This window comes from Saccostrea echinata, unplaced genomic scaffold (assembly GCF_033153115.1).
Source record: "Saccostrea echinata isolate AGI-Se365-2 ecotype Australia unplaced genomic scaffold, CSIRO_AGI_Sech_v1 ptg000014l, whole genome shotgun sequence".
Lineage (NCBI taxonomy): Eukaryota > Metazoa > Mollusca > Bivalvia > Ostreida > Ostreidae > Saccostrea > Saccostrea echinata.
In genome coordinates this window covers 9685001-9702728 of record NW_026889763.1, presented here as the reverse complement: position 1 = coordinate 9702728, position 17728 = coordinate 9685001, and the positions used below count along the sequence as shown (strand labels likewise).

Sequence of the window (17728 nt, the reverse complement as noted above, 5' to 3'; positions counted from 1 at the left end):
CATTTACTTGTTTTCAGCCAAAACTATAAAACTCAGCAGAGTCACCTCATTTGATTACATATATTAAGAATTTAGTCTGTATTTAACCTGCTTCGTGTGATTTTGAGGGGAGGGGGGGGGGGTCCTGTTTGCATACCTTGGAACTGAGTGTTAGGAGAAGCCGGTGTAAGTATCAATGTCCGGAGAATTTTTACGATAAAAACGTCAGTGACAATACAGACCCCAAGGGTCAGGTAAAAAGCTAAATTTTGATCAGTGTGGACAATGATGGATAAAGACAGAGAGAGTAACTGACAGACATGTAAAGAATATGATTAGGTACAAATCGATTGTCAATAGCAGTCAATCGCGCCCCCCGGGGAAAATCAAACCCTTCACCTTGTAACGGAAATTATATAATGTGTATTTTGTTCATACACGACCTCTAATTAATGAATGTCTCTATCCTGTCATTTTGAATTCTCGCTTTCTATAAAAGTAATTAATTAACGAAGTTAACATTATAATCTATTTGCTTGTTGCTTTTTCTAATTTTGTCGACAGTATCATCACTGTAGGTACGTTGTCAAATAAATTAGATAGTCCGTGATTTCCGTTCTAAGGCAGGGAGAAGTAAGTCTTTGTTTTAATTATTCAGAGACCATTTCTGAGAAGTTTGTTGCTAAAAAAAACATACGATTCCTGTCATGCAATCTCTCGCTTAGACAATGTAGAGCGGCATCTTGTAGTAATGACACTTGATTCTGAACTAATTCAAAGCGATAAGCACTCTTTGGATTCTAAATTCATTTATTTTTGAAATAAGAGCGAGGGATGTCACACGCTTGCACCAATTTCGATGTCTCCCTATGCACTCTCTGTAATTATTTACCATCCTACGGTATCATAGATATGAATGGGTGAGAGAGAAAAAAATAGAATTTAAATTGAAATTAGCTACCTATATTTAGTTTGTTGTTTCAAAAATTTGAATTCTGTCTACATGCGTTTAAAGTAAAAATATTTTAAATATGTAACGGCTCTAGTGTTGTCACCACACTTGCTATTTTTCCCACCTATTTCGTACAGTGTATTGTATTTTTATAACAAAATACACTATTTATAGGCCCCGGCTGAAGATACTAAACATATGCGGTATTAGTGATTACCAATTACAATACAGAAAGCTGACATTTTATTGCAATTTAAGAATTCGTCATTTGTATTTAGCGAGTTTACAATGACAATTTGTGTACTAAAAAATCAAACCCAGGCGACAGGTTGGATACCTCGTAACGGTCTCCATAATTATCTAAGTTTTTTTTTTTTAGGCATGCATTTGTTTACTCCAAAATAAAGGTATTCTAATTTTAAGATAGTGGAATGAAGAGGATAATGAAAATAACAAATTACTTTTTAGAAGTTATGTTCTTTTATTTAAATACATATCTTTACCCCCAGGATGCAAGAAAAAGGACAGTGATTATTCAAACGTAGGATTTTTAATGTATTTTGTAAATTGAATTTAATGTAATTCCATTAATGCATTACCTTGGTTGGATGATTCTGATGTAGCACTCCGACAGTCTATATCTCTGCCGGGAAGGGTGGGTAATCCGGGAGGAATATCCGGGTAAAAGCTGCCGTTTGTGTAGCCTGCTGTATGGGCAGAGGGGTACATGTCAGAATACAAAGGGGGATAGTTCCTCATAGTTGGCATAGCATTAAGGTTCATATGATTTAACTGCATTTGTCGGCAGTTTAAATAGTCCGCACCCGCACTAGCAAATGTGTTGTAAGGGGATTTCCCGTTCATGGCGGAGAATGAGGGTCCCAGCTGTAGATTGCTGTAGGAGGACATGGAGCAGGAATTGTGGGGAGGGATTGAGCTGTCAGCGGAGTAAGAGGGCCATCCGTTCTGGGCCCCTATAGCGGTGGTCCGGGAGATACTGTCCTGGGCCCCAGGACTAGACGAGAGAATACTGGAGACAGATGTAGTTAAGCCGTTCTGATAAAACGGAAGAGCGCCATGAGCTAGAATATTATTTCCCACGGTTTCCATGATTGGTCATTCCAACTACAACAAAATAAAAAGCATTTGTTAGAATGTAATTAATAAATTTTTACCCTAGGATTTAAAAAAAAAATATGAATAGTATGATTCTTCAAAAATATATAGTATATTTACGAATACTTATTAGTCAAAAGTTGTTTATGATAAAAATTAAATTTATCTTAATTCTGTATAGACTCTCTAACAAAAAACAAAAAAAAAAAAAAACAACAAAAAAAAAAACAACAACAAAAAAAAAAAAAACGATTGCATAACATCCAAGTTTTAGATTCACTATACACACAGATATTCTTAAATAGCCCTTCTTACCCAGAAGAACATGTATGACTAAGACTTCGTAATACACCTTACCCTTAATTTTTAATACACATTCTTTTGACGTGAGTATATATTTATCTAGTTTTGTTAACGATGCTGTAATCTATTAGAAAACAATAAAATTATTTGGACAATAAAAATTTACACTGTTACATATCTTTATATTTTTCTTACCTGAAAGATACATATTGAATTAATATTTCCTTTTTATGACTTTACTTCAGGAGAGGTCTTTCAAAAGTAAGACGTTTTATAGGGTGTCAATATGAAATTCAATGGGAAGACTAATTTGTCAAGAATGATTATATATCCATTTAAACCCAGGAAATGCGTTCGAGAATGAACATTAAAAATATTGGAAAGTGTGATTTCTATGTATGAACAGGAAAAAGATAAAAGAAGTGAATTCTGTCCAAATTAAAGTCATTTATGACGCAAGCTGATAAGATCTGATTTTTGTACCGAATTTGTGAATTGAAATTCAAATGTTAATGCATTAGAGACATTTGAATTCGGGGAAAATGGAGAAATGCGGAATCTGTCGCCACGGGGAGATCAGACGCATCCTAATCGGAGACCAAAATCTCAACAAAATATAATTAGGTTTTTTAAACACTTGACAAGATATGTAAAACTTGAAGCAACATGCATAAGGATGTTTTTACTTCAATTTTCCTCCTCTTTGTTATTTTAATTTAGCCTCCTTTGTACCTGTCCCGCCCGGAGTTTTACCTGACTGCATAAAAATGTTTTATAAAATCTTTCTATTTAAAGAGAAATAAATTGTAACATTAACTCCCAAATGTCGCTTTTGATTAATTTAATATACACAGTGAAAAGTGCATAAAACTTTATGATGTATTATTTGAATGACTGCGAACCAACAACAGAAAAAAAAATTAAATGCAAACCACGCGATAGAATACATTTGCAATCAAGTAATTCCTATTTGTGACATGAATTAAACACATACCTAGAACACCGATAAAAAATCCAGCCATCCGACAGTTAAATATCACTTAAACATATTTATGTTACGATCACATGTAAAATGATAATACTGTAGTGAAACTCATAAATACACGAATGCCTTCGATGTTCCAACACTCTATGACCTATGACCTCAGTACATTCCGTATGCAACGAATAAAAATATAGAGCTGTCACTTGAACCACGTGGTAATTCCCTCCAATCAGATAATTGACTGTGTATTGCCGATTCGTTTCTTTTCCCGGGAGATACGGCGGATATTTGATGAATTCTTCGTTGTAATATAAAGTTGTATTAGGTATTTACTATGCTAGGATTTTTCTGTTTGGTTTGATCGGGAAATTATGATTATGATCACAGAGAGAGTAGAATTTTACGTTTATATCGCCCTTGTCGGTCATGGGAACTAGCTTCTTGAATATTCATGAAGCGTCTCACTGCAACCAATCAAATTAAAGACTGTGTAAAAACCCCGTGAATCGCCCGTTTATGAGTTTCGATAGTAAATGTGTAATTATCGCGGAACCGACAAATTGCACATGTTTGGAGCAAGGATACAGGTATCGAGAAATCGAAATAATAGGATGGGCATCGTAAATTTTATGAACCTCTTTTGAAGTTCCCGATCAGTGGGATTAAAGAAATAATCTAAGTGTAGCCTCTTGAAATTTAAATTCGCGCACAGCAACACACGGTGTTGTGTAAATCATCCAGGAGCTACAAACAAGATTGTAAAAACGCACAGACGTTGCTAGGGGCACTGCCTTGATCGCTCAATTCTTGAAATACATTCAAAAAAAAAAAAAAAAAAAAAAAAAAAAAAAAAAAAAAAAAAAAAAAACAAACATTGTACGTGTAATGTGCGACAACTCTTTTATATTTTTTTTAATTTTTAAATTCAATCTGTGATCGAATCACCTTATTTTAAAATCAATTCTTTAATTTAGATATTAGTCAGTAGAAATTTTATTTTTCTAAAGAAAGGAATTTAATAAGGATATGAAGACAGTTATTGACATTTTAGTGAAAATGTTTATTGCAATATTTCAATATTTACCACATACCACATCTAAATATAATTATTATTTATTAATATTTATTTCAAAAATATTATCATTATTTTTAAAGATATATATATACATGTATATATATATATATATATATATATATATATATATATATATATATATATATATATATATATATATATATATATATATATATATATATATATATATATTTATACTTTCACTGATTTTTGTTTTGAAAATTAAATAGTCGTGTATTTATTCTAATTTTTCAAATAAAAAATCAGTAAACGACAATGCACTGTAATTCCTGATATAATAAATATTTTAGCAGATAAATTATACAACTATCTTAAGATAGTCATATTGTGTGTTTTATTTGCTAAACAATACACAAGTATGTGTTTATATAATTTTTAGTAGTCTTGTCATCTACATTATTAAAGTACTAATGTTTTCCAGAATATACATTCCCTAATTTGGTAACATTACAAAAAAATCTATATGCAATAAAACTTCTTAGTCCTTGAAACTTTTATTGAATTTTTTTTTTCAGCGGGCTAAAAGCAATGAAAAATACCACAGATAATAGCTTTTTTCAATGCTCGGTAAAATAAATACATGTGTGAAATGTTTGTGGACCCCCCTGTTTAAAAGATAGAATGGGGAGATAGAATGGGGAGATAGAATGGGGAGATAGAATGGGGAGATAGAATGGGGAGATTTGCCTAAAAATCTACTACAGATACTAGTAATAGCTTCTATCCATGCTACGTAAAATTTAATAAATTGGATTACTTGTGTGTTGACCCTCCCCCCTTAACAGATAGAATAGGAATTGTTTTGTCTAGAACAATACACTATATTGTTGTATATGAAATCGTCAAAAAAGTGTAATCTAGATGGTGAATTTTTGAAGAACAAGGAAAGACAAACTACAAACAATACTCCTAAATACTGTATATATCAGAACACATTGACGTTAGATGTAAGTAACTTTGATATACATGTATAAATAAAAAAAGTGAAGTGTTTCTCACGCTGTCCACGAAATAAAAAAGTCGCCAGGAAAACTGACCAAGGTCACGCAGTGTCACAGTCCGGCAGGACAGCGAAACATCAGTGTCAAATTGTCAAAAAACAAGGAAAAGACAAACCAACCCTCATGTGAATTCCTGACTTCAAACCTCTACTGCATATCTTCATAACGATTTGTCGTAAATAATCAGCCGTGAAAGGCAAGGCAGACGTTGATACAGAGGCTGGTGTAATGTCAGACATACAATTTTATTGTTTTTCTATTCTTTATAAAAACTTTTTTGCGTAATAATTAATAATTACTCAATGCAGATCCCTTAAACACCAAATTAATTTAAAGGCAGATTCATTTGTAATTCTTGTTTTATAGAAGGAATTTTTAATATTAATTTGTTTTCATTCAGGGGTTTATTGCGAAAAAATTAATTAAATACAAATATAAACGATAATCTTACCATAAACAAATAATAAAATCCAAACAAATCAACTAGATCTAACTACGCTGCAAACTTGCTCACTGGCTTTTTAGTACTGACATAAAATCAGTCGGTGTACGTTTTATTTCTGTCTTCTGATATGACATCATTACTAAATTGACCATGTTTGAAGTCTTTGAAGACTTCCTAAAAGTATAATTACAAAATTCGACAGATAATTTCAAACTTTTTTAATGTACTCTCGGTCTGTTTGAATTCCTGTCCTATGCGACAGTTTATAGTTCTACCATATGGATTCCAGAGGCCGTTATTTTCGGCCAATTTTGAATTAGTGGTTCCTCCGAAGAGGTCCATTATTTCTGGATCTCGGGCGTCTTTTACCCCTGTGCGTCCGGTGTTACTTGTAATTTTACATCTCATTATTGATTTTAATGTCCCGTTAATGTTTTTGTCCCTGTCTATTCTCACAAGCCGCGCCAAATCTTATGACCAAACATTACGTTTGTAATGTCCAATGTGTAGCACGCGCCAAAACTTTTCGCGCTCCTCTAAAAATATAAAATATCATTCATATATTTCTAAAAATGGAATTCCCTACATTAAAAGTAAATGTTTAATTCATTAGCCTTACAAGTAATCGAGGTTTAATACAGTCCCTGACATTAGTCTCTATTTTAGTGTAAAGAAGTATCTGATCTACAAAAAGAAAAATTATAATGAATGGAGTATCAGTTAGCAGACGAGAGACAGGACAACGGTGGTCTCCATTAAGAGTCTGATGTAAGATTTCAATAAAATAGACTCCAAACTGCTTAAAAGTGTGACTTAAACACTCATTTATGGTCACTAAATGGATACAAAGTGTTTTTTCATTACATTCAGATTGTTTTTAACAAGTGATTGCGTTGAGCTGTATGTATCAGCGAATAAAATTGTGTATTGCGAAGTAAAATAACAACAAAATTCCACCAAATTGTGAATAAATGCCATTTCTACGACCGATATCAGGCATTATCTTGTAAAACAAGACATAAAGTAAAACTTTATTGTTCCTCTATCATACCATGTCTTCATAAAATGTCATAAATGAAATCAAGTCACGTGATAGCTGTATCATCTGCCCCGACACTTTCATTGAACAAAATTGTTAGGAAATTGTACAATTCTCTCTGAATTTAGTACACCTTTAACGTATTACATAGAAATATCTTGGACTTCAAAGAATTTAAATTGGTTTAGAATTCAGCACGAATTTCCCCAATCTTTCGTTACTCAATACATAAAATTAAAAAGCCAAAATTGTTCCAAATACATCAAAAGAAATTACCATAAGGTTGATAACAATTAAATGGTCATATAACTTTTTAAACTGATGAACAGTTAATCCAACCCACTGGACAAGCGATTGTCCGGTGCGATACCTGTGTTGGAGCAGAAAAACTCGTGTTTTCTTGTACTGCTCTCTAGACAAACATGGCGGTTGTTAATGGATGACAATAGCGGACATTATTATTAGATGGATTAAAATAACACCACACAGGTCGAGTGATCGAGTGTGTCCGACGGCTACCATTTTACAATGGTCAACTATTGGTCATAAAATCATTTTCAAGCGAGTCCAAAGAGACCGACCGATAATTAAAATGTAAGCGGGCCCCCTCGCTGCAATACAGGAATAATGGATCCCCCGGGTACTTTTCATTTTCACTGTCTTAATACGTCTTCTGGATTATGAAGATTCGTAAAAGAAATGCGTGTTTTAGAAAATTGGATTGATTGATCAATGAAACAAGCACCAGAATCAATATTTTTGTTTACCACTTTTAATCGATGTCTTCATATGAAAAATATAGATATCTACGGAAAAAATTCAAAGACTGATCCATGTTGTAGATTGTATTATGATAAAATATATAATAAAATATTTCTGAACAATAACACTAAATTGAATTGTAAGGTGTATATTTTAAAAAAAAAATTACCTTTTCCTTCAAATATTAAAAAGGTTGACTACATGTATATTAAATATAATGATATTTTTTTTTTATGAAAAGCAAAAACAAGAAAGAAGAATATTTTGATATCGAGCTTTCAAAGAAAAATATTCTGTAATTTCTCATCTTTAATTTTATGCAAATATTTTATAGATTTACGATGAAAATGGAATTAGTTTGGAGTGAAAATGCGGGAACTTTTATGATCTGGTCTGTAAATTCTCCCGATATCTCGCTCCATCAGACGGACGAACTTTTCAGTGCGCTGGGATGATAGGCAGTTTTATTTCCCGGAATTATGAAAGCCGTTCTTTATGCTTCCTTTTCGACTCCCAAATTAGTTTTCATTTAATCCTGTGTAATGGAATGTATATGCAAGTCGGTTTTGGAACCAAGTCCTGGCAATTTTCGCGCTCGCTAGCTCCTTTCAAGTAAAGATTGAATTTTTGGATAAGCGGATGCATTCTTGATTCTAGTTAGCGCAACATGATTTAACGAGGACATACATGATTAACAGGGACTACATATCCCATCTAAAGATGGCGGTTAATTCATTGGATTACTCTTAGGTTAATGAATAAAATTAATCGGTCGGAAATTCGGCCCCGTTACTGCTTGTTTTGGTTATAACATAAGGGATAATAAGAAATATTGTAACCTAACACCTTTCATCATCCGAAGACATCGCATCATCTCGTAATATTGGAGATGCAGCTACACTACTAATTTTTGAAACCAGATAGCAGACATTTCATCAATAACCTGTAGAGACATTGCAAACAGATAAAAGAAACGAAATATCAAATAGACCGGTGGCGTGGAAAACTATAATTTAAAGAAAATTGACAAGCGTTCAATTTTGTTGGAAACATGTCTTTCAATAAGAACTATTTCCCAAAAATGGTAAGGGATTATTATATTAAATTGCCAAGTTGTTCTGAGTGCAACCAAAAGCACAGATGGCAACGCAAAGTCGATCCCGCATCAAAAAGTCAGTCTGGCAAAGAAATGTATAAAACACAAACAAAGAGGGATAACTGCAACGACTTTGTTTTTAAAGTGTAACCTTATGTAATCTATATCTACACTGACAATTTACAAATACCAAGAAAAAACAGAGTCCAAAAAGAACTGACCACAATCGACAGGTGCAGATTTACCAAGAACCGTATATAGCAATCTGTTTTCTCAACCAGCACGTGTTAGAATCTGTGGGGAAAAGACACATAGGAAAGAGTGAGATAGTGGACATTAATAGTGGAATGATGAGGCACGAGGTGTTGACTTTCACACCTGCCATAGCATAACATTCTGATGAATAGATAGAGAAAACATCCCTTACTTCATTTCTGCCTGTGACGGATGGTTGACACCTGCAATCTGGTTTTTTTATGGTGCTGTTTGTGAGATTTGGCCAGTTGCAAGGTACTTACCATTTATTTGGGTTCAAACTAAATCAAAGATGATCTTTTACATGGTTGATCTGTTCATATAAATGAAGAATGGTTTCGATGCTAAAGTTTATAAATCCAATACACTGTATATTTTTCTTAATGGTAATGAAAGTTGAGTTTTGGCATGGAATATGCAGGTATGAAATAAAAATTATCAGATGGAGTGCAGTAAAAAAGCAACTGAAGAATCACTAAATCAGCACCAGAAACGTTAGATCTGGAACGCACCCAATCCTCCAATTATCTCCCTTGGATGCCATAGTCTCGCGTTTTGTCAGCGAGAATTTACGAGATTGGGAGCGACTTCTTGTTGTGTGTGGCCGGCCCAGAGAAGGGTAGCCAGAAATATACAACGGGTATCGTGTTTATATGTGGGATAATTACATGTCGTCCTTCGAGTTATTTATGCCAGTGTTTGATAGAGGGTTTCCGGAAACCTCGCCGGTAGGTGTCACTTCAACTACAGAATAATTAAAGAAGAACCCTGAATGAAGATATGGAAACTATCATGATATGGTTATTTGCGAGTCCTAAGATTTGAGAAAACTTCGATTAATTACATCATTAAAACCAATGCATTTACAAACTAAGAAAATACGGAAATTCAACACATTTTGTTTTCAACACAGATGTTATTTAAGGGAAGCAAATCAACACATGGATCAAATCCACCAAAGAATACATAAACCCATGAATTCTTCTGGATCCCAAAATTGGCATATCAATGTTAGGTTGTTAATTAGTAACTTAATTTAGAAAATTCCTAACTAAATTAAATTAATGGGCACTGTATTGAATTGAACATATTTTATTGACAGAAAAGCAAAAGATTAGAATAAAATTCAGAATCCTAGGAAGTCTTCTCCTAATTTTTTTCAAAATATAAAATTGTCTTAATATAAATGCATTTGTTTTGTCTATTGTAATTACAAACGTAGTGACAAAAACTGATATTCAATGAAATCAATTCTTAATGTAGAAAATACAACTCTTTTTGAAAACTAGAAACCGTAAGTCAAATCGTCAATACTGTATATTCATATTACCGGTATATTCTGTTCCATTCTAAGCATAATTAAACATTATGTTGACTAGTATTTACAGAGAAAATACATTATTTTAAAGAACATACACCAACTGAACATATTTTTTGCTTTTCGTGTCTCTCGTTTAACAAAATCTACTTGTTCTAGCTCTGTATATTACTGATTTTCAAGTTTGTTCGGATTTACAAGTTTAACAACGTAGGTGGTTCAACAAAGAGAGCAATAACATAAATCAGTGACTTTGTTCCCGGTGGGCCCACTGTGGTGAGTTGTCCTTTTGGTCAGGAAGACGTGGCCTGAGGTCACACCTTCTGCTTGGACTCATGGAGGAGATGAACCGTGATATTTCTCTCTATCGATGGGTTTCTTACAAAGTTATCAGAAAACATTAAGGGTAATTGTTTCTTCCAGCCAATAATAAGCCACAAAGCATTACCCTTGGAGATAACAGCCACCCAGCACTTATAATAATTGGTCCAAGTGTATCTACAACGTTCTATAAAGAGGGATTGAAAATCAGAGAAATACACTTTATTTTATATTATAGTGTTCACAAGTCTGTAATAAAACTAATGCAGAATGTCACGTCTAAGAAAGTTATTTTGTATACGGCGTGAATATGGGACTAATATAAAATGCATCCACATTAAAACCATTTAAGATTTTTCAGAAGGTACATGTATATATCGTAGAAGTTACAAGCCATTAAGAAACATTACGGATAGGGCCAAGTCTATAGAACTTTGAGTCCGACAAAACTGTACAGTTTGTTTGAGATTAGAAATATTTGAAAATGAGTTCATTTAATAATAAAAATTGCCATTGATGCGTAACTACATACATATAGAGAAAGGCAGAAAAACTTCGTTCTTGGAAAAAGACTGTCGTAGAGAGAATAAAAATTTTAGCATTGATTTCGACTACACTGGAAACGATTTTTGTTAAGAAAAGGGAGAGAAGATAAATATTGCAAAAATGTAAAGAGGCATTGGCATGAAACCTTTTTATGACAGTAGTTTGATAGACCCAGCTACAACAGACCAAAGTGAGATAAGCAAGCCAGAGGACTGAGATATTTGTTAAAGGGAGGTAAATACTCTCAAATCAGAAGTCGACGACTCATCAGAGTTTCTGCTGGTGTTCTTGAAAGATTTCATTTTCAATGAAGCATCAGACTTCCTGGTCTTCAAGATGTTTGCACCCAGAATTACAGAAAGCTAGCGATTATATTTCAGATTCAAACTCCGTGTTTCTACAAGGGTTGCTGCAAATTCCCAACATTATGTCATAATAACGGAACGAGCAAATGGCAAAAAGCGAATCTCTTACCTTATTATTTGAGTGGAAAACTGCTTACATGTGATGTTGTTTTTATAAAAGTTTTTTCAATGAACGAACATCTTTTGCTAAAGTCTCTATTTAAAATACCAGAACTTCATCCCGTGTTCAGTTCGAGATTTACACACAGTAATTACCACACTCATATTGCAGGTAACTTTAACACCTTCCAATCGCAAATTACACAGGACAGGGACGTAATAAGACAATTTAATTTAGATCTATGCGCCTTTTGTAAGCGTAATTTGTATTTTAATGAGGTGCATGCCAAAGTAATCATGCAGAGTGCAGATAGACTATGGAGTGAGTTACGATGTTGTAGTGTCGTATACGATTGCCTCGAGAATCTGCTGACGATTTTCGGATATTCTATATCATCCCGTTATCGACCAGGGTTTTGTTCTCTACAATTCAAGTTTCATGCAATAATTACACTGTCGTATTTCAAAACATAAGTTCCGGTATTTTAGTCGTAAAGACCCAAGGGTTATCGAAAGGACACGAATTGGGGAAAAAATTCTGTAGTTGACTCCAGACGGTATTTTTTGCTTTAATAGTAGTTTCTAATTCTGTACTTCCATTTACAGAGAGTTTATTTGATTACGAATCGAACAAAAATCGTGTTGTGTAATCATTTGGAAAGATTCAATTTCTGCAACTATTATTTCAACAAATGATATTTTCATTCGTTATATTCAATGACACCTGTGATCATGTATACAAAATATAGCTTTTACTGTATGCAAACTGTATAAAAAAAATAAGAAAGAAATTAAATTCATAGGAAAAAAAACACCAACCAAAGCAAACAATCATGATAATTTTTTTGTGTGTAAACATGGACGATATTTTATGCATTTTTAAAATCATGCTTCCCATAAAAAAGAGTTAATTAAACTAATCGATATTGTTAATACAGAAATGGAGCCAGTTTTTGTTGCATTAATCAATTTAACCTCTGTAGATTAGATGATATTCAGATTTTTTTGTAATTAAGCTCTGAATGAACTACGCATTGCATTTATGTTGCAAAGATTTCTGCTTGATGCTTTTTAAATCAATCTCTGCAGGACATATTTACTTTGCATAATATTTTTCTCCAAAAATATGCTTCATCCCATATTTATTTAAAAAAAAAAACTAACCTATTATAAACCAGCGACCTAAATGTATAATTTAATCTCCTCTAAGCAGGGTATATATTAAAAAAATGTATAAAAAGAACACAAAAAATTCTCACTACATATATTTCCAGTCTCTCTTAGATTCAATAATGTAATTTTTGAGATCGATCACTTTAATTTCGTTGTCTTTACCTTCTTCATACTTTAAAAAAATGGATGGATTTCTGATCAATGACATTGCCTGATTATTCTGTGACTTTAGAAATTCATTGATCATTCTTACTAATTAATTACATATAGTTACAAATTAACATACAGAGAACATCAAAGGAAATATTCGCTCCATAGATATAAAATATGTTTTCAAGAGACAAAATTTTGTTCATCATTTAGCCTTTTGCCTTTTATTTTAATTATCGATTTGAAGGATTATTTTTGTATATGTGAGTATAGGTAAGCATAAATTATTTAGATCTTTATGACATATCATATCGAGCAATGCACTATTTCTCAAAGATAAACTTATTGTGCAAACAACTAAAGATTTTAAAACTTCAAGAACTCAATTATTATTTCATATCCTTTTATATTTTCTCTTATTCCGTTTCATGATCACTTCCTACAGAAAGTGAACCTCTGTTATTCATTTTAATATCAAAATTTCATTATTATTAATGATGAAATAAAAGAAAAAAAAAGAAAAGAAAAAAAATGGCGACAATTTTTGATTAATTTACCATGTTCTGCTTTATGTCCTAATATAAATTTTGTCCGATTTTATATTTGAAAGAAAAGAAAATTGTGACATAATTATCAGAAATTAAAGTTTAATATTTCGATAAAATCAATAAAGCTATATGTGCGCCAAAAGAATGGTGAAACGTGTTTAATTTATATGCTAAAATGGTATGAAACTTGACATTTAGTAACGGCACCAACACTTATAGTTATTGCACACATGTACTGTACCTGGGGTCGGCCTGGTAGAAAGTACTAATCCATTAATTTTAGACTAGATGATATACTTCGAATTTTGTTTAAAGTAAGAATATATGATTTCATAGTTTGAAATGGACAAGAAGAAAAATTTTTACACAACGGGTCGCTTGGACTGGTCTTCTTTGTTTAGGTTTTAGAATATGGATGATGTCACAAGTACTAGCCCAATCTTTTTTATCTGTTTTCTTTTTTACTGCAATGGAATTAAACAGTTGTTCTGCCCTGAGAGAAAGTTACCATTAAATGCTTGTGAGAAAATTCTTATGCCACACACATGCCTCTAATGAACTTGTTTACAATTAAAGGAAGATTGTATCGGTGTGTGTTGATACTTTGTACAAATTATTTATGTCTGTCTTTCTCAGGAACAAAAACGTTTATTTACATACCCCCATCGTATTGTAATAGCTGATGATTATACTTTATTTGAATGAATTTTTCCTTGAAGAACTTAGAAAATTAATGTTTATGCATCCACATAGAACTAGTTATGCGGTTTTTTCCTCCCATCTGTGTATTTATTTTTACCCAAGATGCTTGCGCATATTTTGAATCATAAGGGAAATACTTATGCTCTTCGCCAAATAAAAAGGGAAGTTGTAGAGAAAGAATCGGATTATCAATGTTTAAAGCAGCTTTGTCTGTAACTATGCGTTTTATAAGCTTCCAAAAACCTGAAAGATAAGAGAGTGTTTTCACGTCGGGGTCATACCTATCATAGAGTTATCTAAAGTTAGCTAGAATGCATATTACACATGTTGACGATTTTTATGGCTCCCGATAACATATGAATATCCCAACGTGAAAAGACGTGTACATTTTTGTCAGTGAAATATGCAACAAGTCTGTTTTCACATAAGCGGAGAATGGGTTGTGAGTTTGCTTACATCCGTGTATCTACCGGACCACGCCTATGCCACCAGTTGGCCTTAGGTCTAGTGAGTATACATCAAAACACGTGGGGTTATCTCGTACACAGTAAAACAAACAGATGCTGGTTATCTTACAAACGACTATATGCCTGGTTTACACAACCACTGAAAAGAACACCACCACAAAAAATGGGGGGAAAAAGCAAATCGCCATTAGTCCACATCACACATTGTAAATGTGATATAAAATAACAATACAATAACCCATGATGATAAATGACTAGAGTCCTTTGGCATATCAAAATTTCTGTGTAAATTTCTTGACAACATTCATATTCTTATTGAAAGAACTCGCAAAGAGAGAAATGAGACAAGTAAGGAATGGTTAACATGACACTGTCAAATGGCAAAGGAAAGTATACTTTGCAGTGAACAGAAACCTGCGAAAAACTGAGGACTCTGGTTCTTTTTGGAGTTCAACTTCCTTTGATATGAAATTTTGCGGTAAAATTCCTTTCCACAATTATGAGTAATACATGTTAGTATTCAGTAAAAAGTCAAGGAGGACTGAAATGTTGTTGCATTCCTGCTTTACGCATCATTTCAATGTTATACCGCAACGATTTGTGAAAGACAATCAAACATCCCTCTAAAAAAACAAAAATGGAAACAGAGCCCCCTTTATCTTTAACCAATAATGAAGTAACTTGAGGGTGCCCCCAGAAGAGAAATATATAAAGCAGGTAATAAATATGATATTAAGCTTCAAGATTTTATTTAATTTCTTTCCAGTTATTGCACGAATACGACATAGATTTTGTAATCTAAGCTTAAAAAAAAAAACTCAAACGATTTTGTCAAAATAAAATTCTTATGATAAAACTCTAGGACACATTTCATAGTACCATTTAAACACATATTTTTTATTTTATTTTTTTTTTCTATTGCAGATTTTCCGTAACACGGGGGAAGCTTCATAAAAGATAAAGTTTCAACATGCACAATATAACGTGCGAAAAAGGATGACCTGAATCTACTTAAATGGCTGGTTGTTCTGAGATTATATTACAAGGAGAATTACTGTATGTGTTTAATAAGAATTAAAAAGGTTTCCTGTTGTTATAAGGCATTCTGAAATAATGGATTATAAATAAATTTTAGGTTAAAACTGTGTAAGGTGATTGTATACATAACGCGTAAGTTTTTTTTTTCTTTTTCAAATTTACTGGCATATAGCTGTACAAAGTTTGCCACAAACCGTACATAAGGGTTAATTATGAATTTATCAACTACGTAATTTCTCTATACTAATCAGATTTGCTTCAAAATAAATTGACCATTTCTATGATGATTTCTTTATATAAAAATAAATGAAAATTGAATTGATGACGTTGCGCATAAGTGTAATACATGTACGAACTTAATATAAAATGTCAGGACATTACTACAACTACTATAGCCAAATCGATTACAAAATATTACATAAAATTCATGATATCACTGCTTGATTTCAGTGACGTTATTAATAAAAACTGCAACAGACTTTCCAGAACGCTTTGGCTTGATGATTGCCAAGTTGCTCTATCAGAAATGTAGGACATTTTCACATATTAAAACGATCATGTGTATCTAAGCACCTCCACTGGTGTTAGATCGATAGATCGTGATGATACCTATAACATTTCTTCCCCAATCCAAGTATATCGATTTCAGCAGATTGCTCAACAGTAGCAACTCCATTTTTTGCTTAAATTTTGGTATCTTCTACTTTTGATACAGAATTTACGCACATGTAAACATTTTGTTGTTGAAAATATATAGTCTTTTGACAAAATATTTTTTTGTACATTCGATTCTACTTTTCTGAAAGGTTAATTTGAAGGGGAAATATTCACTTTAGAAGATTTAGATTTTCTTCAAATTATTTGGTCTTACCAGAGAGAAGATCTGTTAAATCCCAGCCAAACCCTGCCCGAGTCTGTGTAAAATTTGTGTGAATGATGTCAAGTGTTATAGTCAAATAACACTTGCTCTACATCCCCACACGATGTTATTTACATTATAAATCACCAAAGAAAAAGGAAAATCTCATCCCATACCTTTTAAACATCTCTATCATGAACTCCGGTGGTATAAAAAAAAAATTTTAACTAGAAAAAAGAAAATGTCAGATTTTTCCCTATGCTAATGATCTACAACAATATTTTATTTTAAATTACAGGACACCACAGGGTGTAATTATTGCAATGGAACAAATTTACCCCGTATTTAGAGATTATTTGGAGGGATATCGTGATTTGTCAATTGCCAAAATTCTTGCATGATGTCACCCAAAGAATATCTAGGTTTGATTTGTAGTAGCGAGACGGAATACTAATTATTTGCCACCTAGAAACACTCGTAAATTATCCTTCAAAGTCTCTAAATGTTAGCCGCCAGGTGAAAACATTTACATATAGAGTATCATATCCCTAAATTATCAGCTAAAACATTTTTTCCAATACAGCCCCTCATGGGATATATAGTGCAATTATAATAAAATAATATTTTTCTATTGTTTATTTAACACGACGAGCATATTTTGAATAAAAATTGTTCAAAAATTGACATTTTTTCCCAAAAGATAATTTCAAATCAAATAAATTGTTATATTTAAATGATACTTAATTTTTTTTTTTTTTACAGGAAATGTAATAAGAAATATTTTTAAAATAGGTTAAAATCTGAAACTAGCCATACATAATTACACTGCATGTCTTTTTATGGGATAATCTCTGAATAAGGTCACCGTTTGTTTAATGTAAAAGTATCGAGTTATCGCAAATTGCACAAAATTGATTCCTTACTCCTAAATTCGGGTCATAAATGGAAATTTAGCCATTGTATGTTAAATGACTAAAATGGTCTCCGGCAATTTTTACCCGGGGTCTTAGGTTGTAAAGCATCGTAATTTCCGTACCCCACGATCGTAAAACAGATCCCGCCCAGCATCATTGCCCCGAAGCTTTTCTGAAGGGAGAAAAATACATAAAAATT

The 17728-nt window shown here is 32.6% G+C and overlaps 2 protein-coding genes across 6 annotated transcripts in view; both read right to left on the bottom strand.

Annotated features, from left to right (window-relative positions):
* The window catches only part of LOC133187205 (coatomer subunit zeta-1-like), a 406408-nt gene that overhangs the window by 128672 nt on the left and 260008 nt on the right, over positions 1–17728 (bottom strand). The gene's annotated exons all lie outside the window — the stretch shown is intronic.
* LOC133186728 (homeobox protein abdominal-B-like) overlaps positions 1–17728 on the bottom strand; it is a 123479-nt gene that overhangs the window by 5293 nt on the left and 100458 nt on the right. For 4 of the 5 annotated variants that reach the window (XM_061322005.1, XM_061322007.1, XM_061322006.1 and 1 more), the window contains one exon: positions 1531–2056. In XM_061322005.1, the coding sequence (XP_061177989.1) occupies positions 1531–2041 (511 nt within the window). In that variant the 5' untranslated portion in view covers positions 2042–2056. Of the gene's footprint in view, positions 1–1530; positions 2057–3344; positions 3476–17728 lie in introns of those variants that run through there. The other variant, XM_061322008.1, reaches the window with a different exon arrangement.